The sequence below is a fragment of the Orbicella faveolata genome, unplaced genomic scaffold (assembly GCF_042242905.1).
Source record: "Orbicella faveolata isolate gen_17 unplaced genomic scaffold, um_ofav_v1 contig_12, whole genome shotgun sequence".
NCBI lineage: Eukaryota > Metazoa > Cnidaria > Anthozoa > Scleractinia > Merulinidae > Orbicella > Orbicella faveolata.
In genome coordinates this window covers 30,840,942-30,865,703 of record NW_028301539.1, presented here as the reverse complement: position 1 = coordinate 30,865,703, position 24,762 = coordinate 30,840,942, and the positions used below count along the sequence as shown (strand labels likewise).

At 39.3% G+C, this 24,762-nt stretch overlaps 1 protein-coding gene across 1 annotated transcript; it reads left to right on the top strand.

Moving 5' to 3' along the window:
• The first annotated feature begins 1,580 nt into the window (after positions 1–1,580).
• Positions 1,581–24,615, top strand: LOC110060334 (unconventional myosin-VI-like). Its single transcript, XM_089283305.1, has 33 exons — positions 1,581–1,840; positions 1,950–2,019; positions 3,291–3,364; positions 3,578–3,707; positions 4,321–4,380; positions 4,664–4,709; positions 5,043–5,104; positions 5,485–5,582; positions 6,067–6,231; positions 6,685–6,865; positions 7,690–7,819; positions 8,328–8,485; positions 9,097–9,188; positions 9,443–9,515; positions 10,708–10,835; positions 11,160–11,255; positions 11,855–12,058; positions 12,639–12,677; positions 13,154–13,320; positions 14,092–14,149; positions 14,245–14,322; positions 14,913–15,042; positions 15,708–15,798; positions 16,210–16,271; positions 16,801–16,889; positions 17,044–17,261; positions 17,595–17,703; positions 18,276–18,325; positions 19,020–19,136; positions 19,827–19,912; positions 20,352–20,492; positions 20,635–20,791; positions 21,396–24,615. Exons 1-33 carry the CDS (start codon positions 1,724–1,726, stop codon positions 21,643–21,645), a joined length of 3,726 nt encoding a protein of 1,241 aa, XP_089139431.1. The 5' UTR covers positions 1,581–1,723; the 3' UTR covers positions 21,646–24,615.
• The last annotated feature ends 147 nt before the right edge of the window (positions 24,616–24,762 follow it).

Genomic DNA, 24,762 nt, shown 5'->3' with positions numbered 1-24,762 from the left:
GAAGTGTATTCCAGGCGGGGCGACAAGACTTGCCCCTGACATACATTTCTTTGTAAAATCAGGCAAGTTAGCGTCCTATATTTTCATGAGTTTGCAGTGGATTCTAATCATAGTTAGTGTAGGGGAACTATGTTTTCGGCAATGAAACTTCGTATATTTAAGAAATTCGGCATGAGGATCGAGCGGAGGGGCTTATTTTTTTGTTTAAATGAATCAGTCGTAAAGCGTGGCAAAGGAAAAAAGGTCTAATCCCTCCGCACATTTAAAATAAAATTTTCTCCAGCTCAGCTAACAACTAAGCCTAAGCCTAAGCCTAAGCCTAAGCCTAAGCCTAAGCCTAAGCCTAAGCCTAAGCCTAACCCTAACCCTAACCCTAACCTTGACTATAACCCTAACCCCAACTGATAATCTCAACTGAGAACAGAATTTTTAAAATGTCAGCCGACAACTAAAAATATAGCCTGCGTAGCAAGCGTATAAAAGGGACGGGGTGGGGGAGAAGCAAGAGAATTTTTCCCCGAATTCTGTTCCTCCTCCCCCACCCCCTACCCTTTTATACGCCTGCTACGCAGGCTACTGAAAATAAAAACAACTTGTTGCTGTGTAGCGCTGTGTGCCACTTTGAATTGCATTCGTCGATAAAGTTAACTTACGGAAAGTGCTTATGTTTCGTTTTTGACAGGGACATTTCGGGAAAACCTCTTCATCTCTTTGCTATCCATGATCACACCCGTGTTATGGCGCAGATGCACTTGGAAATGCTACGCGCGCGCGTGCGATTGTTTATTCAAAGAGAAGAATTCAATTGAACTGACGACAACTAACCGGCCAATCGTCTTGGCATAAAAGCAGTTATTAAACCATTTCAAACTAAATTTCTCGCTCTTCAATCTCGACATAGTTCACGGTTCAATCCTTTTCCAGAAAGAATTGCAGTACTTCAATCAATAAAAATGACTGAACAAAACAATGCAAAGGCCTTTTTACGGATAAACAAAGAAATTCTTTCGATCTTTCCATTTGTTTATGCCACGTATCCCTGTTGTTTACTCAGCTGGAAAACCAAAACCCCGTAAAGGCTTCTTCAAAGACAAAACAATCAATTTTTGTGCCATAGCTTCCGCTTGTTTTTAGCGGGATGTAACAATTTCGACAATAATTTCGACAATTACTTTAAAAAAGACTTAAAACGGACAAGGCTGATTATCGGAAGATCTCTTTTTCGGTTACATACTATATTTCTTTAATTACGCCTCCAAAAGAAAACAAATATTTGAGGAATCGAAGAAATACAAGATAACGTGGAAGGAAGTCTGCTAAGTGTGGCAGGATGTCACGAATTCGAAATTTTCATTTTTGTGAAATTTCAAATTTATTTTTCTTTTCACTGCGTACTTCTTTGGTGGTTTCTTTAAAAAAAGAACGCCTGAGCACAGGTTATTCTACTGCGAGAAAATAAAGCAAGTTAGTGATACAATCAAGCCCGGCTTACTTTTAAGGGCTTGTAAAACACGATATGCTTATCAGCCCACGATATTTCACAGAGAGCGTCTAGAAGTTCCTTGTTGCTATGACGTCATTCGGTTATTCACGTGACCACAAACGCGACCCGGCAAAAAATAAAGTCGCTTGGTTGGCGTTAAGCTACTTTCGCCGACGCATTAGAATACTTCCTATTTAATAAATTGGTATGTTCGTCGGTATTTCAAGGTTTTAGGACACCATGGATGGTGGAAAAAAAGTTTGGGTCCCTGACAACGAACATGGCTTTCGTCTGGGCGAAATCGTCGATCTTGGATCTGATACGATCACTGTTGAAGTGGATGGTGCTAAAGGGAAGGTTTGTGGAAAAGCTCTAGGAAACCTCATTGTTTTCCACAGTTCATAGGGAAAGTGTTATTTCGTTTTAAATCATCAAGGTGAAGGCTATTTGTGCACTCTTCCGTTAGGTCGTTACGGCTGCTTACGATCGAGTATTCCCGTCGGAGAAGGATAATACAAGAGACTTCGAAGACAACTGTGAGTTATATTTTTAAGTTTGTTAAGCCTCTGGGCAAATATTAAGCTTAATTTTATTTGAATTCGATCGAATCATAGACAATGAATCGCACGAAATACTAAAGCTTAAAACTGTAGATTATATGCGCCTAATTTCGTTAAGTGTAGATTTTTATCGTTACAAAGTTTCTTTATGCGAGGTAAGCTTAAATTGTTTGTGAATATTAAAGTTCGGTTTGTTATCGCATTTTTCACTTTAATTTGAAGATCGTGGCAGATGTTTTGACGATATTCGCTCAAAATCAATGGTTCAGTAGCAAATGAATTTTTCCCTAATCTTTACTCATCGCACTGTCTCTTGCATTCACTAAAGATAACCGTGTATTCTCCTGTGCATATGAGATCATCTACTTCTCTGACACGGGCCGCTACAGTCCCTAATGACATGTTTTAGGAACATGTAAATTGAGTGAATTTATAGTTTGGAATATTTTTGTAAAAAATTGATAAGATTTGGACCGCTGGTTGGACAATTTATTTAAGAAATAAAGAAGCCAAACTTGCTAAACCAAAACTAAAAAAAAAAGTAAAACAAAATTCAAAAAATATCAACAATGGATATTTATCTTTACAGTCTAATTTTTCCCTTGACATGGTGGACCCCTCAGAAATGAATTCATTCAGAAATGTACACATGCATGGACGTGTACTTGTAATAAGATTACAAGATGTCAATGGTTCAAGCCTCTAATTTTTATAGATATACATTTCCCTTTCAAAAAGTCTTGACAATTGGAAGGTAATGATGGGGTGGGGGGGGGGGGGGGGAAAGGGAGAAGGAGGGGTAGGGGGTTAGAGAGTGGTTGTCAAGGAGAATAACCCTAAATGTGTAGCTGCCAGTATGATTCATAGCTTTGCAGTTTATTTTGCTTTCTTTTGTAGACGGGGATGTTTATCTGAAATTTGAGAAAAATTCGTCAAAGTACGTCCCTGGCTGTGGTTTTTCAAAGGGTGAATAACACTGTTCACTGGACAACACACTATCTAGTAGATAGTGTAGTTTGTTTTGTCGACACTTATCCATTGTATAAAGATTTGTCAAGTGGATAATGTTATCCACCCTTTGAAGAACTGGGTCCTGTAGGAGAGCAATCAATTTTGGGGGCATGACCGCAAGAGATACAAACATGGGCTCTTTTGGTCCTGAGTGATATGTGACAGTGCTTTCTGAGAGGCCACATCCAGTAAAAACAAAAGAGATGATTGCTAAATACTGGTTAATTTTTTTACAGGTTCTTTGATGTTCCTCAATGAAGCCACATTACTGCACAACTTGAAAATTAGATACCAAAAAGACAAGATATATGTAAGTTTGAACTTTCTTTATACCACATAGTACATGTACATGACTGCAGTAGTTTTGATAGCATCTAAACTGAGGGATGTATCGAATTGTGCGTGGGAAAGTGCCATCCAAAGCCAGACCTGGTAGCCTAGTGCATGTGACCAGATGTGTAAAATTAACATATACACATAACTATTTATAAGTTTGATCATGATTTTTGTGTTTATTTTACAGACCTATGTTGCTAACATCTTGCTCGCCGTCAACCCATATCATGAGGTAAAAGAACTTTACTCAAAGGAGAAAATTAAACAGTATCATGGAAAGTCGCTGGGTGTGTTACCGCCACATGTGTTTGCCATTGGTGAGGATTTCATACTTCTTATAAATAAGTTTATAATAACATGTACCAGTTGAAAGTAAAAGCCGTGGACGTAATGCACAGTGTTCAGCTTTCAATGCAACAAGGTTTGAGAAATGTAAAAATTTATACAGAAAGCATTATATGTACTACTACTTTTGGCATTCTGAAATAACTGGCTTATGGTAGTGTTACGCAGAGTTTTGCTTCATATGTGTAGTACAGGCATCCTAGCTTGCCCAGAAAGAGCTCAAACTCTCAATTTTAGGATCTTGAGTATCAGTGTGACACTCAGAACACTGTTTGTTTCTGCCTGATTATATTTTGGGAGGCAAAAATGTTGTTCTTTAGCAGGGGTGGATTTTTAAGAACTTGGGGGACCATATGCTTGCCTTAGTTCACTCCTTTAAAATCTGCCAATAAATGAAATAAACTCATGTTCCTGTATGCTGCAGGGCAGGTGTAGAATTTATTCAGGTAGGCTACATTGTACATTCTACAATCATGCTGCATCTTCTCTGCTTCAAGTCGTTCAAATGCTTTACAGCATCCTGGCGTGTTGTTGCACAGTTGGAAGTGGCACTACAAAAATTATAATTCTTTATTTTTTTCTCAGGTGACAAGGCTTACAGAGACATGAGAGCATACAAGCAGAGTCAGTCTTTGATTGTCAGTGGTAGGTGGTCTTGTTTTGTTGTTGCAAGTTGTGTCCCTGACTGTGCAATCTTCAGGAATTAGGTGTCATGCTGGCTTTATTAGCACAATTATTTCTATAACTGATGTTCAGTAATCTTTCTGTCCAGTGTTTCTATGTGTACAGTAGTTCTTCATTATTTGCTCAATCATGATATATGTACCAGGTTCACTTGCATGTACATAATTGTACACATTCTGTCTGTTTAAATAAATTTGCCAAACCCTGTTGATAATTATTGTTTTTCTTTTTTGTTCACTGACAGGTGAAAGTGGTGCTGGAAAAACAGAATCAACTAAGTATATTCTTAGGTGTGTGAATCAGAAGCATGTTTTAGAGAACTTGTAACCAGTTGACAGCTTGTAATAATAATACTCCTACAAGTACAATACATGTACCATGAAATTTATATCAGGGTTGTCAATAAGGGCTGTAACACCTGCTACAGCTGAATATGTTTGATGGGGCCTTGATGTTACGGGTGAACTGGACTAAAGTCAATACAATTTACCTAAAAGGTAACAAGTTTATTACAAATTTGAAGATTAAGGCTACAGTTGACTCAAAACTTAATGGCAACCCTGTATAAAGTTATTCTTGAACATCACATACACTGTACCTGCGCATGTATGATATTATTACAGGTATCTGACAGAATCCTGGGGATCAGGTGATCAAGGTCGCATTGAACAGAGGATTATTGAAGGTGCAGTTTGTGTCGCTAATAAACATAAAATAGAGAGTGCGCGTTAATATTAAAGGTTTCGGAATTCTTTACTTTTTCTGGGGAGTATGTACTGCAGTTAGTGTTAAATAAATAAAATGTTCTAGTCTGAACAGTTAATGAATAATCAGATCAGTTAAAAGCATGGAGATTGAGTAAATTAGTGAAGATGCCAGTTTTGGTCAAAGGTGATGATGTCAGAAGTGAAAAAAAGGCCAATGCTTGTCATGACCAATTACAGCCAGCACAGGAACTAATGGGTTATTCATAAAGTGACTGCCTCCAGTCCAAAAACTCCCTTTTTAGTGGTGATCTTTATTTACTGGGCTAGAATTGGCCTAAGTTTCATCTTTTCTCAACAGCTAATCCCTTGCTCGAATCTTTTGGAAATGCCAAGACACTACGTAACATTAACAGCAGTAGGTTTGGGAAGTATGTGGAAGTTCACTTTAATGAAAAGGTATGATAAAAAGATAATAATATCTAATATTAATAAAGGGGGCTGGTAACAGTTTCCAGCACTTTTCTAACAGCTGTGCTTTGAAGGATGAATACTATCTCTGTTTAACAGGTGATGATACGTACAATTATTATTTAATCGTTAACTATGGTATCACACAAATGCCCAATCATAAGTTAACAGGTTGCGGTCATCCTTTTTATATAATAGGTTACCATAGCAACAATGCAACTTGTTGAAAACACCCTTAATTTTAGCTTCAAGTGCTTATAACTCAAAAACAAGCTCTGTGACCAAATTTTTAGTATTGAATTGTGATAAGCATGATAAGACGCAGCTTTTTACAGAGTTTAAAAAAATTCTGTTAAGGGGGTTCAGAGCCACCTTAAATTTTCGAAAATTTAATAAGCTTATCATCGTTGTAGATGATGAGTACAAAACCTTTTTATTTTTAAAATCTTTCTCTTTTCCTAATAATTAACAGGTCACAGTTGTTGGTGGGTTCATTTCACACTATCTTCTGGAGAAGTCTCGGATCTGCAAGCAAAGTAAAGGAGAGAGAAATTATCATGTGTTTTACAGACTCTGTGCAGGAGCACCTCAACAATTGAAGTCCAAACTTGGAATAACAAAAGCAGAAGATTTTCTGGTAAGTTGAAAGCACAATATTTATTACGGAGCATTTTTCACAGGGCCAGCAACCATGCAAATATATTGGAACACAAGAAAGTGTAACTTGTATGTAACCATATGAAAAGAGTGATGCTGTGATGCTGTATTATATCTCTGTCTACAAAACTCGTGATTATACTGTTGGGTCTGAGTGTCAGGTTCAAAGCTACTACATGTATCTCTGATTACATGTAGGTTATAGCAGCTAGTAGAGTCATGTAGATTCACAAGTCTCATGTATGCATGGAGTCCAGTTTCCTATTACTTGCATGTTGTATTTTTGATTGAAAAGTATATACATTCAGGAAAATCTGAAATACTGTAGTAAAAAAAGCATAGCTTGCTTGTGTAGGATGATGGCAAAGACATTGTATCAACTTTTTCACCAAGCCCTTCGTGTGAATATTTTTCTTTTTTTCCCGTCTCATAGTACTTGAAACAAGGATCCATCAAAGACCCAAATCTTGATGACAAATCTGATTATCGCAGAATGGAGGAGTCCATGAACAAAGTGGGATTTTCAGAGGAGGAGAAAGCAAATATTTTCAAAGTGGTTGCTGCTGTGCTTCATGTTGGAAATATTGCCTTTGAGGACAGTGGAGACACTGAAGGTGTGCAGTGGCAAGTTTAGAACCTGTGTGATTCAAACTGGTGGTGAAAATGAACAAAATTAACAGATGGGGCCTGTTAACTTGAGAACTACAAGAAACAAATTTAATCGCAATCATATTTTACACAAATTAACTGTTCTGTAGTATGTTTGTAACTACCTGCACTTTTCTCGTCAATTTGTTTCAATCTGACAGGTGAAACATTTACATGTAGCATTACATGGCTCAGTGTATAATGTAACACTGTGTTTACTAGGCTATTAACTTCTAGTTGCAAACTGATAAATATATTCTATTAAAAAGTGAGCTTCGCAGATTTTGTAGTAATTTTATTACATGTGATACAAATAACATGAATTTTCACAAAAAAAAAAAATTAAAAAAAATAACATGAATTTTATAAGTCAAATTTTCTTTAATGTATACCCTCCCATAATTTGAGCTAATGAAATACAGTACAGGCCAAATGTAAGTTGACAGTCTCCACTCAAAACTCGATCCTTGATACTCGATCCTTTCGAGAATTGAGAATCGAGTTTCGAGGCTCGAGTTTCAAGTTTCGAGTATCGGGTTTTGAGACACTCTGTTGTTACTCTGAAATGAACGACAATTAACTCCACATCGAAAGAAGTTCAACCAAGGGACAAAACAATCGATTTAAATAAGCCAACTGATTTACAAATGTAGAGTCGCTTACCGCCTCTAGAGTCGCGACTTGAGTGACTGTCAACTTACATTTGACCGGTACCTTATATGTACTTGTATTAATTTTATTTATTAAAATCTAATGTTTTCATTTTTTTTCTTATTTAATATTTTTTCAGGTGGCTCGGTGGTGTCACCTAAAAGTACAAACTCTTTGAGTATCGCTGCACAGCTGTTGGATGTATCACCTGAAGAGTTAAAGATGTCATTAACCACAAGAATGATGTCAGCTGGAGGGTCTCACATGAGGTCTGCTCAACATCAACACCAAATATTGTCTGTATCATTTTAATTTGCTTTTAACCATTGACCACTAATCAAAATTAACACCGTAATCCATTAATCCATAATACAATATTAAACACATTTTAGAATGCTAGGTACCAGTTATTACCTCAGCACTATTGATGTTTACAATTTTCAAATCTACATGTAATAAATTGTACATACAGTAAATGTAAGTTTTGCTTGCCTAACATTGTAAGTAATGCTTTAGCCATCAAAATAATTCACCTAGCTAGAAGCTATCGTTTCATCCTTTCACTACATACTACAATATTGTAACATAAACCCTCGTGGGTTTCAGCAGTAATCAATGTAAATAATATTGTGCTTGTTTATTAATTCTGTCACTGATGAGAATTAATACATTAATCTTAATTCAAATTGAAATAGTTTAATGTACATTTAACTCACACAATTTCTAGTTATTTAAGGCTTACTCTAACAGGTTTTTGCTGTTGTTTGTTTTTTGCAGAGTGCCGCTGAAACCAGAACAGGCTTGTGCTGCCCGAGATGCTTTGGCAAAAGCTCTTTACACCAAGCTGTTTGACCATATTGTCAGCCAGATTAACCAGTGCTTTCCTTTTAAGAATTCTTTCACTTTCATTGGTGTGTTGGACATTGCTGGCTTTGGTGAGTTTATTTAGTGATGTTGTCATCCCTTAATTTTTAGCCTTCTTAAATGATGTGATTGACTGAAAGCTATGTACAGTTTACTTTTAATTGTAATTTTAGCTTTTTGGCCTTTTTATTCCGTTTTTAATGTTGTCATGCGCATTTGAACATTTTATGAAATTTGCACATTATAAATATTATTATTATTATTATTATTATTATTATTATTATTATTATTATTATTATTATTATTATTACAGCCCCAAAATAATGCACACGCAAGAACTTCTTTTTTGCATCTCCAAGGCGGCAACTTCTTGTGGCTACTTGCAAGTCATCTGCGCAAAAATTTAGCAGGCGCACGAACCTCATCATACTGCAGGGGAATGTCTGCCCCTCTGGTCTGATTCAGCTCAGTCCACAAGCATATTAATAAAGCTCAATTTTGTTTACCTAGTCTGAGTTGCAGGAAATGTACATTTGTGAATGTTCTGAAAGTGCAGATGTTAAGTGAAACATTGATGTCTGTGGGCTAGCCCGTCCAGTTCTTCAAATATCATCAGCTAGCAGCAGTGTACTACTGCATAGGACTGTGGAGCAGTGCTAATGATTGTTTTCCTTTTGTACAGAATATTATGAATTCAACAGCTTTGAACAGTTTTGCATCAATTACTGCAATGAGAAACTCCAACAGCTTTTTAATGATAGGATTCTTAAACAAGTAAGTTTAGATATAAACAAGATATTGCAAGGTCATGAATTATTAGATGCCAGGTGGTACCTTGACCAGTCTACATGTGTTCGCACACAGCATCGTCATTGTCATTATCATCGTTAGTATCGTCATCATCAAAGTAACCTTCGTCATTTTCATCATCGTCATCCCCATTTCTTTTTCGATACATTGCTGTTTTATTTGAAGTTTTGTTTGCCTGGAAGTGTAATGCAGTTTTTTCTCTCTTGTGCTAATAACAGGAGCAAGAGCTCTATGACAAGGAAGGTCTGGGAGTCAAAACTGTTACATATGTTGACAATCAAGACTGCATTGGTGAGTTTACGCTCCAACAAGTACAACACTCTCACTTTCCCACTTGCACCCAGCTCATTGTTTTACCCACACCCACTTCTATCCAGGTCATTGTTACCCACCCTTACCCAGTTTCACCCAGGTCATTGTGTTACCCACCACCCACCCCCCCCCCCCCCCCCCACCACCACCCCACTTCCACCCAAGTCATTGTGTTACTCTCCACTTCCTCCCCGGTAATTGTGTTACTCTTCACTTCCACCTAGGTCATTGTTTTACCCACAACTACTTCCATCCAAGTCATTGTGTTACTCTCCACTTCCTCCACGGTCATTGTGTTACTGTCCACTTCCACCTAGGTCATTGTTTTACCCACACCCACTTCCATCCAAGTCATTGTGTTACTCTCCACTTCCTCCACGGTCATTGTGTTACTGTCCACTTCCACCTAGGTCATTGTTTTACCCACAACTACTTCCATCCAAGTCATTGTTACCCACCCTCCCCCACTTCCACCCAGGTCATTGTGTTACCCACCTACTTCTGCCCAGATCATTGTGCTACACTGTGTTGTGTTCTTAAGGAAGACAGTTTTAATTACTCTTGCACTATCATAGTGCCTCTCTGTAAGGTTAACCAACAAAAGGAATCTAGAATGGACTACATGTAGCAACCCATGCAAGGGGATTGCACTGTACACAGAACTTTTAATTGCCACTTACTGTGATATGGAAGGTCTGGGTCACTTCCATAGATGAAAATAAATACTGTGGGATACCAATTAAACTAGATAAATTAAACTAAGTACTCTGAAGAAGGCAGCAATGGCAAAAACTTTCTATATTTAGTATCAGGGTCAACGAATACTATTTCAGGCCTTCAGTTAGTAGGGGAGCAGCACATGGAAAACAGAATTTGTAGAAGTAGGAAATTCCTTGGGATTTTTTTTTAGTGTTTCTTCTTTCACTGTTCTCCCTGCTTATCCTGTTTCTCATGCTGCTCTCCACCTAACTGAATGGTTACTTTGCCTGTTCTCCCTGCTTATCCTGTTTCTCATGCTGCTCTCCACCTAACTGAATGGTTACTTTGCACCAAGTGTCTTTTGCTGTCAGATCTAGAGAGTCCGTTGTGTGGTCCATCCGAATTACACTTCTATTGTTTTACAAAATAAATAAGGATTACAATGTCCGTCAACTGCACCAATGCATTGCAGATCTGATTGAAGCCAAAAAGACAGGAATCATAGACATTCTGGATGAAGAGAGCAAACTCCCTAAACCAACAGCAGAACACTTCACTCGGGAACTTCATCAGAAACACAAAAACCACTTCAGATTGGCGGTAAGTATTTGCTTCTGCGACTCCATACATGAGAATGTGTGATTTGTTGGGAGAATCTATTAGTGGACAATTTTCTGTATTGTTATCACCTTATTGTGTAACAATATTGTTAAATATTGTCAGGACAAATTGGATGTTGAAGCCCTAACTACATCTTCTGCCCGGTAATATTTCATAAAAGAACAAAGCCTTCACTTAAAACATAGATGAATTCTCAGTAGATGAATGAGTTGTGTTTATGAACAAACCTAGAAAGGTTGTAAATCAAACTATTCATAACTTTGTTTTAATACCAGATGGCCATTTTCTTGTCTCTCATTTCAGCTCCCGAGAAAGTCTCATTTAATCTACCACAAGAAAATGAGAGATGATGAGGGATTTCTTATTAGACATTTCGCCGGAGCCGTCTGCTATCAGACAGTAAGTTGACCATTCTACAGTTTCTGGTTCTGATCTCAAAGTCCTTCGCTTACTGCTCCCAGTTAAAATTTTACCGCAGTAAATGTTAAATACAAAATTATATACAACTGGAAAATTGTTAGCTGTCAAGAATCTCCACTAGGATTTACAAGCACTCCGGTATCCGGTTTGTAAGCAGTATGACTTACATGTACGGTGTTGTGCTATAGTAATGCAAGCAACACTCGACGAATTGTGTTTTTTGTCCCTGCGATTTTTCAGCGTAATTTCTTGAAATTTCACAACGGAAAGGTGACGCTTTTTGGGTGGAACGTAACAAAAAAGTAACGATTTTTTCGCTGACAGTAACGAAAATTCGATCACTTGAAAATTCCGACAGACGAAAAAGCGGACTACTTTAGCGAAAATTTGATTTAATTGAAATCTCCTGCAAACGAAACAAAACGTACAAAATCTCAGACAGTACTTCCCTGCTCTCTCTCCCCGTGAGCGGGCTTTGTAACACTTAGCAGCTGTTTCTGGGAAGCAGAGACTCAGTGGGATTCTGCTGTTGCACTGTTTTTACTTACTCCCGACATTCTATGATGGTTGTTTCACAGGCGGAGTTTATAGAGAAAGACAATGATGCTTTACACAAAGATCTTGAAGAACTGATACAGGACAGCAAGGATGCTTTCCTAAAGAGCCTGTTCCCGGGCGTGGCAACCAAAAAGAATGACATCGGTTCAATGTCATTTGGAAATGCCATCAACAGGGTCGGCAGCAAGAAACTGGGATTTATCAGCGTTGGAAACAAGTTCAGGGTAATCTTGTTTATACCACAGTTTGAATTGTTTTCTTGTGTTTGAGACGTGCAGGACACTGGGTACAAGAAGAAGAAATTGGGGGGCCTTGACCTTCGGGCAAGCTCTAACTACAGAATGTGTGATGTACTAGCCCGAAAATTATTCTTACCAGACCCCCAAAGCTCGTCTCTTACAGTACTCTTGTAATTTGAATTTCCTCCAAAAGTTTGCCAAGAAACTTCACTTGCCCATTGGGAAGTGACGGACAAAATCCACCAGCCCGACTGGAACATTTACCGTAGCCCGGGTTATTGAACAGGACTTTCTTTGCATACTGCGGAGATGTTACATTGTACTAAACTCGGAAATGGGATAAGAGTAATGGTGTTAGGGTTAAGATTAAGAAAAAGGTATTGGTAGGGTAGGGGGTGAGGGTTACGGTTTAAGTCTTTTCCTTTCCCAAACCTACTCTTACATGTACCCTTAAGCCTTAAGCCTAATCTTACCTTACCTTACCTTATTCCCTGTCTCAGCAACATCTGATCTGCACATTTTACATGTGCGGCCAATTGAGTTAACTTATATTTTCTGTCAACAGACACAGCTGAATCAACTGATGGAAAAACTCGGCAACACTGTACGTGAAAACCTTTTAAAAGTTTTAAATGTTTAAAATGTTGCGTTAGTTTTAAATCAGGCGTCATTTAATATATCTGGGGGATCTTTGGCCAATTGACTGGTTACGACGTTGGTGTTGTAATCCGCAGTTCCGAGCCGGATTTGTTCTTGGTAGTCTCCAGATCAACTCTTGATCGTCGCTTTTTAAATACCCAACTGTCGGCCCTCCGTCAATAAGAATGCTTCAAATGTCACATTCGAAGTTCAACATACTTGTGTTTTTTTTGTGTGTGTGTGACTGCGTGGCATTCTCTGGCCGTAGTTTTGAGGTAGTTGTGACTGCTATAATCAAGCATAATTTTCATGAACATCTTAAACGAGAAACACCGGGAACGAAATTTTGAGATTTACATGTAGTCAGGAACAAGACGCTTACCAAAGGAATTTAATGTGGTAAAAGATAGCGCCTTATATCTAACTCTTGTTGTTTACCAGGGTGCAAGTTTCATTCGATGCATCAAACCGAACGGAAAAATGTGTGCTCGGGATTTTGAAGGCGGCTCCATCTTGAGTCAGTTGGAATGCGCGGGCATGGTGTCTGTTTTGAATTTGATGCAGGATGGCTGGCCATCCAGGGCGCCCTTCAAAGATCTCTATCAAATGTGAGTGGAAAGCTGTGCAAGTAAAACAAAGAACTGAAGTGATTTGTTGAGTTGTGTTGTGTCGTGTAGAGTACAGGTAGCAGACGCTGGTTTCATGGTTACTCGAGAAAGGGAGTAAAAGAAACCTCTTCTACATGGTATTAAGGTTCTTTTTCGGTTGGCATAGATGATTTTACCTTTCAGCTTTGCGAAAGCAGTAGAAATGTGTCTCTGTAGCATTAATTGTGTTAATTACTTAGTTGGTGAAAATTTGCAAGTGAAGTGGCGAGAACTTGAAGATAGATAGTCCGTGACTCAGGTTCCTCTCAAAATATCCAAACCGTGTAGAAAATCCAGCATAACGTAAATTTACAGGAAGAAGCCTGCATTGTAAGTTTGTTCACCAGGGGAGCAATGAGTTGAAATTGCTTACGAGCCTTAAAGGAGCTCAGTCGCAATATTTAGAGTTGTTTTGGCCACGTACAAAATTACCTTTAAATTGAAGGAAACCTGAAAATAATAGTTTACTAAGACAGAAAAACACGAAGGAGATAATAATAAACTATAAAGGAACAAGGATGTTTAGGGATGGAGAAGATTGACACGGATTACAAACAACTAATTTGAACAATTTTATGCTAAACTTTTCAAAATGTACAAACCGTGACGTAAAATTATAGGCTTTGCCATTGGACATTGGAGAGAACTTGACGCCACTAGTTTTGTCTTCAGCGCTGGCGCTAGAATGGACTGTTATAATCTGATGCTGTCATGCTTTTGTTTTGGTTTCAGGTACAAAGACTATTTACCTCCTCGACTTGCACGACTCGATCCAAGAATGTTTTGCAAGGTCATCATTGAAGTTCCTGTTGTTTTGGCTTTTTGTTCCTTGGCTAGTTCTTTAACTTTAATAATTACTTTGTTGTTGTTGTTGTTTTTTTTTAGGCGCTGTTTCACGCCCTTGGTATGGATGACAAAGATTACAAGTTTGGTCTTTCCAAGATCTTTTTCCGGCCTGGCAAGGTTAGTGTAGAAAAAAAACACTGTTACGACGGGAATTACGTTTCTCTGAGCTCTTCTTGCATGCATGTTAGTGCAACGTTAAACATTGCCTGCAGTGGACTCTCGACACCTTTGTTGAAACAAGCTTTGAAGGTTTGACTTATGTGAATTAAGGCGAGTGAAAAGCAGGACGGAGGGAGATGGGGCGAAAAGAGGAGTAACATACTCTTTTCAGGGAGTGCGCGGGACTCCGGATCGAGTGGTCCGGGTTCGAGCGCTGGCTAGGGATATTGTGTTGTGTTCTCAGGCAAGATACTTTACTCTCACAGTGCCTCTCTTCACCCAGGTGTATAAATGGGTACCGGGGAATTTTGGGGGCGACCTGACAGAATGCAGTGGAGTAACTTGCGATGGATTAACATCCCATTAGGGGGAAGTAGTAATACTCCTAGCCGCTTCATGCTACAGAAACCGGAGTTAAGTGCCAAGGGTTAAGGACCAGTTGGGTTTAAGAGACGTTGCTTTTTTTACTATGGAGAAGAGGGCAGGTTACATGCTGGGCGACAGATGGCAATTGTGGTACTTAATATGTCTCTTTTTTTCATCGAAAGTTTGCAGAGTTTGATGAGATCATGCATTCTGACCCTGAGAGCCTGAAAAACATCATTTCGAAAGTTCTTACCTGGTTGATCAGAACACGGTGGAGACGAGCCATCTGGGGAACACTGTCCGTCATTAAATGTAAGAGTGGATCACTACAAGTTCTTATTTAGGCCTTTAGTTCATAACCTACGGAACACTGAAGAATCATTGTCAGTAAAATTTCTGGAGCCAGTAGTTCAGTTTGGAAACCGCTTGCTGCGTTTTTTCGTAGAAGAGTAAGAATCGCAAAGTCATCGATGCATCTGAAAATGTCCCTTGTTTCTGTTGCCGTAAGTGGAAAAACAACAAAACAATAACAACAAGCGCGGGGAGGAAACGACGTTTCAGTGCCATCCTTGGACCATTTTCAAGTTGAATGTAACACAATAAAAAATTGAATTTATGCTGAAGTTGAGGTCATAAAAGAAAATGTTTCGAGACTAAAATAATTGTTCATTGCTAATCTATTTGTTTAGTGGTTTGCACGCATGTACAGTAATTATCATTATGCTTCAGAATATCGCACCTTTATGAACACTAAACAATTATTTTAGTCTTATATATTCTATTTTGTACTCTCAATATCAGTTAAAAATGTCGCCAGGATAACACAGAAATGTCGCTCCCTGTTTCTGCCTGCGAGCTGGCTCTTCTCGCAGGCTAAAGATATTGTAGAACAAGAGGGAATGCTTTTTCAGTCTGAGCAAGGAATTTCCTCTAGTTGTTGTTAAGTGTTTTTAACTGTGTTCATTTTTTCATTTCAGTGATGAAGAAGATTGAATTCCGGGCAACAGCAATTATTCGTATTCAGAAAACTGTTAAAATGTTTTTGGCGATCTGTCGCCACAAACCTCGGTAGGTATCTTCAAAAGTGATAGGAGAGAGATAAAGCACCACAACCGTGGTCAACGACGCAAATAATTTTGCTGTTGATTATGTTTGTCTTTTCATAAAGTAGCAAATTCATATGTCAGAAAAAAACAAAAGCTAAAAACCGCCACGTTCACAACATGTGCGAAGCCATTCCTCGTTTCGTGGCGACATATACCAGCTGTTAGACATGTGATTTTGCCTTTCTCAGAAAAAAACAAACAAACAAACAAAACGCGCTGCTTGCAATTTGTCTTGCACCGAAACAAAAAGCATTCCATCTCGGATTTAGTGTCTTTGCTACTTTTGTTGATAGCCATTTAGTCACATTTCCCTTTATGTCGTTCAAGTTGGGTGTTTTTGGGAATTTGACGTCGCTCTTTCACTTGGTTATAGTTATCAAGGCGTCATCAAAATCCGAAGACTACAGGTTCAACTTGATACCTTGGGAAAGTTGGGTAAGATGCAATTATTCGCTAGTTATCTAATCATAGTTTTTGCCGATGGTTTTCAAACTAAGCATAGGTATAGGTTACTGTGTTATCGATTACAAACTGTAATAATATACCCTCAGTAGCAATCAGTCCGCGGTTTCGGCCAGTTGCATGTTTCCTCGCACTTATCACTGCACGCTAAACATTTTCCCGCACTCGCCACAGGGACTGTGGGAACACACTTTCAAACCCTTGCCAGTGGTTACATGTTTTCTTGCCCTTGCACTGGTTACACAGTTTCCCGCGCTTGCCGCCTGTTATATAATATCCCGCGCTTGCTACGCCACCGGTTACACAATTTCCGGTGCTCACCATCGGTAAGCGTTTTCCCGCGCTTTTAGCAAGTGGCATATTTTGCTTTTAAGTATTGACTGGTTGATTATTACAGGGATCTCTTTTTTGTAACCGTTTTTCGCAGCCATGTGTATTAAAATGCCCTCAGGCTTGTACATTCTCTGATAGATCCTACTTACACATTTTCTTCTCCTGTTAGTGGGATCGCTGAAGAAAGACCAAAACGTGCTGGCTAAAAATGTAGAAGGACTAAAAAGAGCCATCGACGATGCTGTTATTAAAGTCAAGGTACAACACCAGCAAAGTGGGCCATTTGGCAAACTTTAATAAGATAGCTTTGTGTCTGCTTAATGGCTACCTTTCCATTGATACATATGGCACTGTCACTAATGCATGGCAATGAGCACTCTCTAAAACAGTAATTGTTTCTTCTCTACTGCAGAACACTCTGATGAAGCGAGACGCTATCGATGCAATGTACTTCGATCTTGTCGGGAAATTGAACAAACAATTGAAGGAAGTGGAACAGCGAGTAGAACAGCAGAAGATCGAAGAAGAACAAGAAAGGCTACGAAAAATACAAGAACAAATGGAACTGGAGAGAAAGAGAAGAGAAGAAGAGGAACGGAAGAGAAAGCAAGAAGAAGAGGAGAGAAAATTGTAAGTAAATGGCGGTTACTATGCACTTTCAACCGGCCTCGGCCATTTTCGTTTGGCTCGTCACGCAATCACTACAACACAAACGAATGGCAGGAGATAGAAGAGGGATTGTTCGTGACTAAACCAAAGGATAAACGGAACTTTACAGGTTACACAGCACGTTTTTAGGAGAAAGATACTTGTACATGCATGTGCAAGTTAACATCATTTTTGTATTTTGTAACTCATAGCAAAGGTGGAAATAATTTTGTAGGGTGTTAAAGTGACTAGTGTCACAGATGTTTACTGATTGTGACCCACTAATTATGGACTTCTTACTTTTTTGGTACACAGGAGAATGGAAATGGAGGCGAGACGGAAACTGGAAGAGGAAGAACAGCTCAAACGGGAAGAAGAAGAAAGAAAGAGAAGAGAACGAGAAGAGGCTGACAGACAGGTCCAGGTGGGCAGACAGATAGAAAGTCGCCAGTGGGCAGGCAGGCAGGCAGGCAGGCAGACAGAGAGACAGACAGAGAGACAGACATGACTGCAGGCAGCCAGGAAGTGAAGGAAGGCATGAAAACAGCGAGTCAATAAAACACTTCGTAAATTATTAACTCGGAATTGAGAAAGGTAAATTTTGATAGTGGATTTGGGAAACCTGACGCTTTGAGAGTTAGCCCTTCTTTGGAGCAAAAATCTGTAAGACAGTCAGTGAGTACAGTCAGTGAGTCAGTCAGACTAAGAGACAGACAGACAACCCCAGGGACAACCAGACAGAAGGACTGGCAGACAGACAGACGGACAGACATATCGGCCGACAGACTGGCAGACAGAGTCAGTGGCAGACAGACGGAACGACAGATAAATGGGTCGGTGACCAGTCAGTCAGGCGGATAGACTAAACAAGACTAGCTTGCCACTCTCCTCCTCCCATTCACATGTTTGCCCAAGTTTGAAATCCTAGTTGTTTCTCAAGATCGGACAGCTCGCCTACAACATGTCAATGGATACGTTTCTATCGATCCATTTTAGGCTTTAAAGGCTAAAGAAGAGCAAGCTGCGAGAGAAGAGGAACAGCGAAGGTGAGTCTCGATTTTGATCACGTCATAACTACGATAAGAACAAAACTTGGCACACGGAATATTTACCAGTACAGCAGTGCACCTTGTAGAGTGATCATTGCTGACGTCATTATTTACATTTTTTCCTCACTTACATACGACTTTGCACAGAGAAGGCATCGCGCTATGTACGAATTGACTCCAAACATTTGAAGAGCTTGTGAAACTTAGTTGCTGAAGTTTTTAGCTCTTTGAGTGAGTGTAATATTCAGGGAGAAATTGGCTTTCAAAAACTGCAAAATGTCTGGATGCCCAAAGCACTAATTAATAAGCTCAAACACTGTTTGTAAAATGTTGAGGTTTTTAACCCGGGTCATACAAAAAGTGTTCAATACACTGGGCTCAAAAATGTTGCAACAGTATGCCCTTTCAACATTCAGAACTGATGTTTCTCTAGTTTGATGAGAAATTGAATCACCGTTATGCTACTGCGGCAAATATTGTAAACAAAGAGTCCCTAATAAGTAGTCTGCAAAGCAATTGCGTCAAAGGCCAGTGAAAACAGGCACCACGAGTATAAATAGGAAAAGTCAAAACTGATAAGATATATTTACATCGGTTGAAAGCTAAAACAATGGTTTGTATTCAAACAGTACAATAATTATTAATCGATCACCGATCACTGCTGAGTTCAAATACTTGTATTCGTTCCCAGACTAGCCATGACTGAACAGGAGCGCAGGGACCGGGAACTAGCCTTAAGACTTGCACAGGACCCTGATGCTGTGGACACAGAAGCGGCGCAACAGGTCCCCCAGTCACCAATTCAGAGGTAAGCTGACAACTTTATCTGTATCAATAGACCCTTTTAAGGGTTTTTTTTTTTCGCCACGTTCCAGTGTAGTATTCATGCCTTATAAGGGCTCCAACATTGACATTTCAAGACCCGAATGCAAGCTTGAGGAGTAGTATATGAGGGAATGCGATTGCACTGTTACAGGAATTGCACGAAGCCGGATGGCTTCCTAGCTCCGACAGACAAAGTCTGTTGAAACCAAAACACTTCGCTTAGAGGAACAAACTTAGTGGTTGTAGGAGGATAACGGAATGTCAATTAGCTTCTTCAGAATTAACAGTTTTGTAAAGTGCAAAATATGATTTGTAGACCTCATATACAAAACTGGCATGATTCTCGGTCAGGTCGAGGTCGCTCCGCCGCTCTTACTTCGTCCTCTCCCAAGGAAAAGGATCTTACTGATCTAATTTAGCGGAACATAGCTGTGTGGGAAGCGTGTTGTCGATTTTCGAAGTTTTTAATATTTATTTTTGAAAACATTCCTCGCAAAATTCAGCAAGGTTGTTCAAAAAAATGTATGCGTTATCGCTGCAGGGTCTATAAGCCTCAAAAGAGACAACTTTGCCTCAACACTGAATATCTATCTTCTTGCCAAATCCTGTCGATGCCTGTTTGCACCAGAATCTGCGTTTTGCGCTAAAATTAGAATCCTCCATTTTTGTGCAGAGCGACACCAAACCGAGAGAAAAAGAAGCACGACTTAACGTCGTGGAAATACGCGGAGTTACGTGACACTATTAACACTTCATGCGGTGAGTTTTATAATCCCCTGTCTTCCCCTCTGAGTATGTAGGAAATTCTGTTTAAGTAGGCTAAGTACTCCGTCAGTTCCATGGCTGTTACTGAGTACCCCATTTTTTTGAGGACAAGAATGCTGTTACCCTCGAAGGACCCTGTTTCGGGAAGAGTTGTAAAGTCGACTAAATTAAGGCTTTAAGACACACTACTTAGGCCGGTTCCGATTAAAATTAACTATCGAAATATAAATGAAATAGTCAAAAATATATATATCATGTGGTTAAGGAGTGCTCACGGTCAAAATGAGCCGAAAAAGAGTAGAAAAATAACTTTGTATGAGTACGTAGTTCAGATGTTCTTTTGTATCTGTTCATTCACTCTGCCACTGCCCCAGTGCAAGAGCTCCCATAAATCTCGTGATCTAACCTCGTTAGCTGGCTTTTTTTCCCCCAGATATTGAGCTTTTGGAAGCTTGCCGACAGGAATTCCATCGCCGACTCAAGGTATACCACCAGTGGAAGAAACAGAACAAGGGCCGAGTGACAGACCCTCAGGGAGCCCCTCAAAGGGCACCTCAAGACATCGTGCAAGCAGGTAAGTTCTTTTGCACTTGAAAAAGGACCCGGAAGGCCATTTAGACAATCTAGGACCAATATCATTTAGGGGACAAGAACAAGAGTCCTCCAACTGAAGCGTTGACTTATAGACTCTCTTTTATTTCTGTTATATCTTGCAGCGGAAAACGCCCCACCCCTTCCACCCCGACCCAGTCGCCAGGAACAGACTGCCACCCCATCCCTCCCCCCACGCAGGCCTCAGAGGTATTTCCGTGTGCCGTTCATGCGCCGTTCAAATCAGTATCGAGACACCGACTTCAAGAAGCAGGGCTTGTGGTAAGTGTCAACACCATCTATTGGTATCTTATTTTTTTACAGAAATAAACTTTGACAGCTTTTACCGTAAAGAAAGTGGGTTTTTTTTAATTTCCTTTTTGCTTTAAAAGCGACGGCCACTAGTCACTCTTGGGTTCGGTCACATCTGGGGAGGCAGCGTGGCCCAATGGCTAGGGAGCCGGACTTGAAATCTGGAGATCGCGTTTTCAAGTCCCACTCTGACCACTAAGCTTGAGTTGTTTCTCGGTGGTCCCGAGTTTAACTCCTCGGTCATGTTTGTAAATAGCCAACTGGTCTGCCTCCTGCCAGTTGGGATTTTTAAGCCTGTTGTTTTTAGTTGATATATTTGGTTCTTTAGGTGTAGCTACGCGCATTGACCACTATTAACAACAACATCTGAGCCATTAAATTTGGGGGGGGGGGAGGTCATTTTCGGAGAGGAGCTTTTGATCTTCTTTGTTAACGGTACTTTCGACGCGCAAAGTTTCTCCCTACTTGAGAAAAGCGATGTGTGACATGGGTCGCCGTGACATTGGTTACGCAAAGTAGACGATACAAGCGAGTAACGTCACATGTCACGCCACGTGCGGTGTATCTGTTGCAGGTATGCACACTTTGATGGACAATGGATCGCGCGCCAAATGGAGCTGCACCCAGGACAGCCTGCCCTGCTGTTGGTGGCTGGCGAGGACGACCTGGACATGTGCGAGCTGAGTCTTGACGAGACAAGACTGAGCATGCGTCAGGGAGCTGAAATCACTCTCAGAGATTTTGAAATAGAGTGGCAGAGAAATGGAGGAGCTCCCAGACAGTACCAAGCCAAAATGTACCAGCAACAGTTTTCAAATCAATGAGAAGAACAATGCCGGCCAAATGTATGGAGTAAAGAAGGGTTAGGGAAGGAAACATGGCATCATTTAGCTGCTAAAGAATTCGTTAGTCTTTTAATCTCATATGAATTGTTCGTACCACGATGTTTATACCTCCATTACAGAGTCACCTCTTGCCTGTAATTCAAGCAATGCCTGGTGTTTAACCTCGATTGAGTTCGATCTGCATGAAAATAACGATACATTAAAATTCCTTTTGGTTTGAGAGGTTTTTCACTAGACTTTGTTTTAAGACAAAGGCGACCGCGGAATGGTCAGTTGCGTTTGTTGTAGTCATAGGATGCTCATTAAATCAATCATTTGTGCAATACTTTTGTTTTAAAGTACACGGTTCGGATAAATGAGGTGGGGCCATGTTGCTTGGATAAAAATATAGTAACGTTGAAAATGACAGTTAAGATAATTTTTAAAATGTACCGTGTTGTAATATATTTCAGCTCGGTAAAAGTCGACTTTAGCCAGTTGTTGGTGAAGCGGGCGGAACAAAAAGCGGAAAATAAAACATAAAGAAAATAAACGCGTCAAGTAACCCAAGAGGGAGTTTAATGCCTGGTGCAGTCCTTCTTTTCTCTGGTTCATAGTCTAGAGCCTGGAACTGGCTAACTCGAATGTAGTGTTAGTATTAGTTTTCTAATTTAGTCAGAGACGCATAAATTGACGGGCAAGGTAGGGCAGTTCACTGGAAGATTTGAACGAAAATGTCATCTAACCGCACCGCCAGAATTCCTTTTGGTTTCTTCTTTCAATTAGATTTCCAAAACCCATTGATTCAAATGTAAAAGTATTAGCATAATAAAAGTCATCCTTTAAAAAGGATACTGGTCATTTTGGTCAAACAATACGGCCGTGCCTACCACGCACTAGGATTTAATGCATCGGTTTTTTCGTATTTGTTTGGACAAATAATGTAAAGGAAAATCAAACATCTGAAACACTAGACTTGTGAAATTGGAATAAACTAACGGGTTAATTATCATCTCCTGTCAAAGAGGCTCTAAGCGTGTTTCAGTCTTACGAATCCAAATCATGCTCTTTGAGGTGACTCAGTCACGCTCAGTCACGCCAATTTAAGTGATTCTGTCACGCCGGGTCATGCTTTATCGTTCTAGGTCACGAAATTTTTCATTCACACTATTTCACTTCAATTTATCATGACGCCATGTCACACTAGTTCATTAATAGGTCACGCTATTTCAGGTAATTTCGCCACTACAAATCGCGCTATTTGAGGTGGTTCTTTGGCATGTAAACTAATTTCCAAATTCCATCGAGCGGACTAAAATTGGACAAATCACTTTCGAGTCATCCAAAGGGCCATCATTTCATTAACGAAATTATCTTGGACATTTGATGACTAATTGAATTTTCTCCTTTACAATTAGAGATAGGCGTGACACTAAAAATGTGAATTGCTACCATTGAATTTAGGGAAATGTTTCAATGCTTAAGTTTTATTACAGCAGTTAGTTACGATTAGTTAAATTAATTAATCAATAATTACATTTCTTTGAAGGGAAACTCTTAGATTGAGTTGACTGAAAACTGATTTCAAGAATTTGAAGTAGTGGAAACTGCACACCCAAATTATGGAACGAAATTGATTGTAGTGTTTAACAGAAATTGTAGGGAAGTGGGGAAGAAATTCAAAGTTGTTAAAATTCATTTCAATTTTCACGCAAATATTTGTTTTGAAGCGATCGTGAGAGGATGAGAGTTTTTGAGAGTTCGTTTTCTTTTGCTTTTTGTAACTATTCCTTTTTTTATTCACGAGGTCGAGAAAAGTTTGCAAAATTGGAAAGTTTGACAACTTTTCTCGGTACAAGGTGAACTATGCAAGTAGTATTGTTCTTTTCTTTCTGAGGATAAATTTGTGTTTTCAGTTTTTGTCAATCTTTAACGATCCGCGAATTAAACAAAAACAGAACACGCACAAAGAAATGCATTATTGAAAGGAAATGTAATTGTTTTCTAGTCTAGTATGCATGCACAAGTAATACAATTCTATGGGTTGATTATTTAATATCTGAATTTATTTATTAACTGATTAAGTTAAGTTCATTTTTGGCACATTTTCGTAGAGGCACTCAGAGTTTCCAGGTCTTTCTGTTGAATCAGAAGATAGCATTCGTAAGTGGCACAAGAGCCAATAGGAAGTTAGTTCACGCTGCTTAGCAACAGCTCTATGCTGGAACTTAAGATTGGGAGAGCTTGCGACTTTTGAGTGTTCGAACGAAGATTTGACAAAATGGCATTTTTTTTCTTTACTGTATTAGAGTTTGTATGAGTTTCAAATGGACCTTATTAACAGTAATTATTAATTTATTGTCAGCAATTTATTACGCTCTGTTAAAGTGCACATCTTGTGGGCAAGATGCAAGGGAGTGGAACTAGGCGTAAATCTTTTAATTACTTTAGCTTTTGCTGGATTGTCGTTTGTTTATCTTGTTTGGAGACAGAATAGTTCAGTTAACAATTCTCGGTGTTTCTTTGAAGAAAAACAGAAAAGAAATTCCTAATACAATCTATTTATGTTGAGAATAGAAAACTTTAATGCGTGTTTGTGAACTCTTACGGATAGTTGTGCGGTATTTTTCAATTTGCCTCTCGTCTGAACGAAGAAATAGTTTTCATTTTGCCTCAGGGCAGACACCTGCTAGTCTACTGTTAGGTAGATATTTCAGTATCGTAAACATGTAGTGCTTGGTAACACCAGGAAAACTCGTTCCCAGTGACCGTCCATGTCATACATCTCGAGATCAGAGTGAGCCCTGGGATTGAAGTTGAAAGTCCAGCTTAGTTTTTCATAATGCGTTTTGTATTTTTTAAAAACTGTGAAAGAAATTTATAATGTGTCTGTGTTTCTACATGTTTACGGTAACTGCTACTTAGGTTTCTTTTGAATAAGTGGAATAAAGATTTCTTTAAAGACTTTCATCTGTGTAGGATGCCTTCTTCTTTCGCGCGTACACGCGTGAGTGCTTTGTTTTTGAGCCGCGATTTTATACCAAGGCAGTGGAATTCATTCGTGATCTCAGAGCCTTCGTTCCAACTGCTCAACGACTGCAAATTAAGAATGGGAAG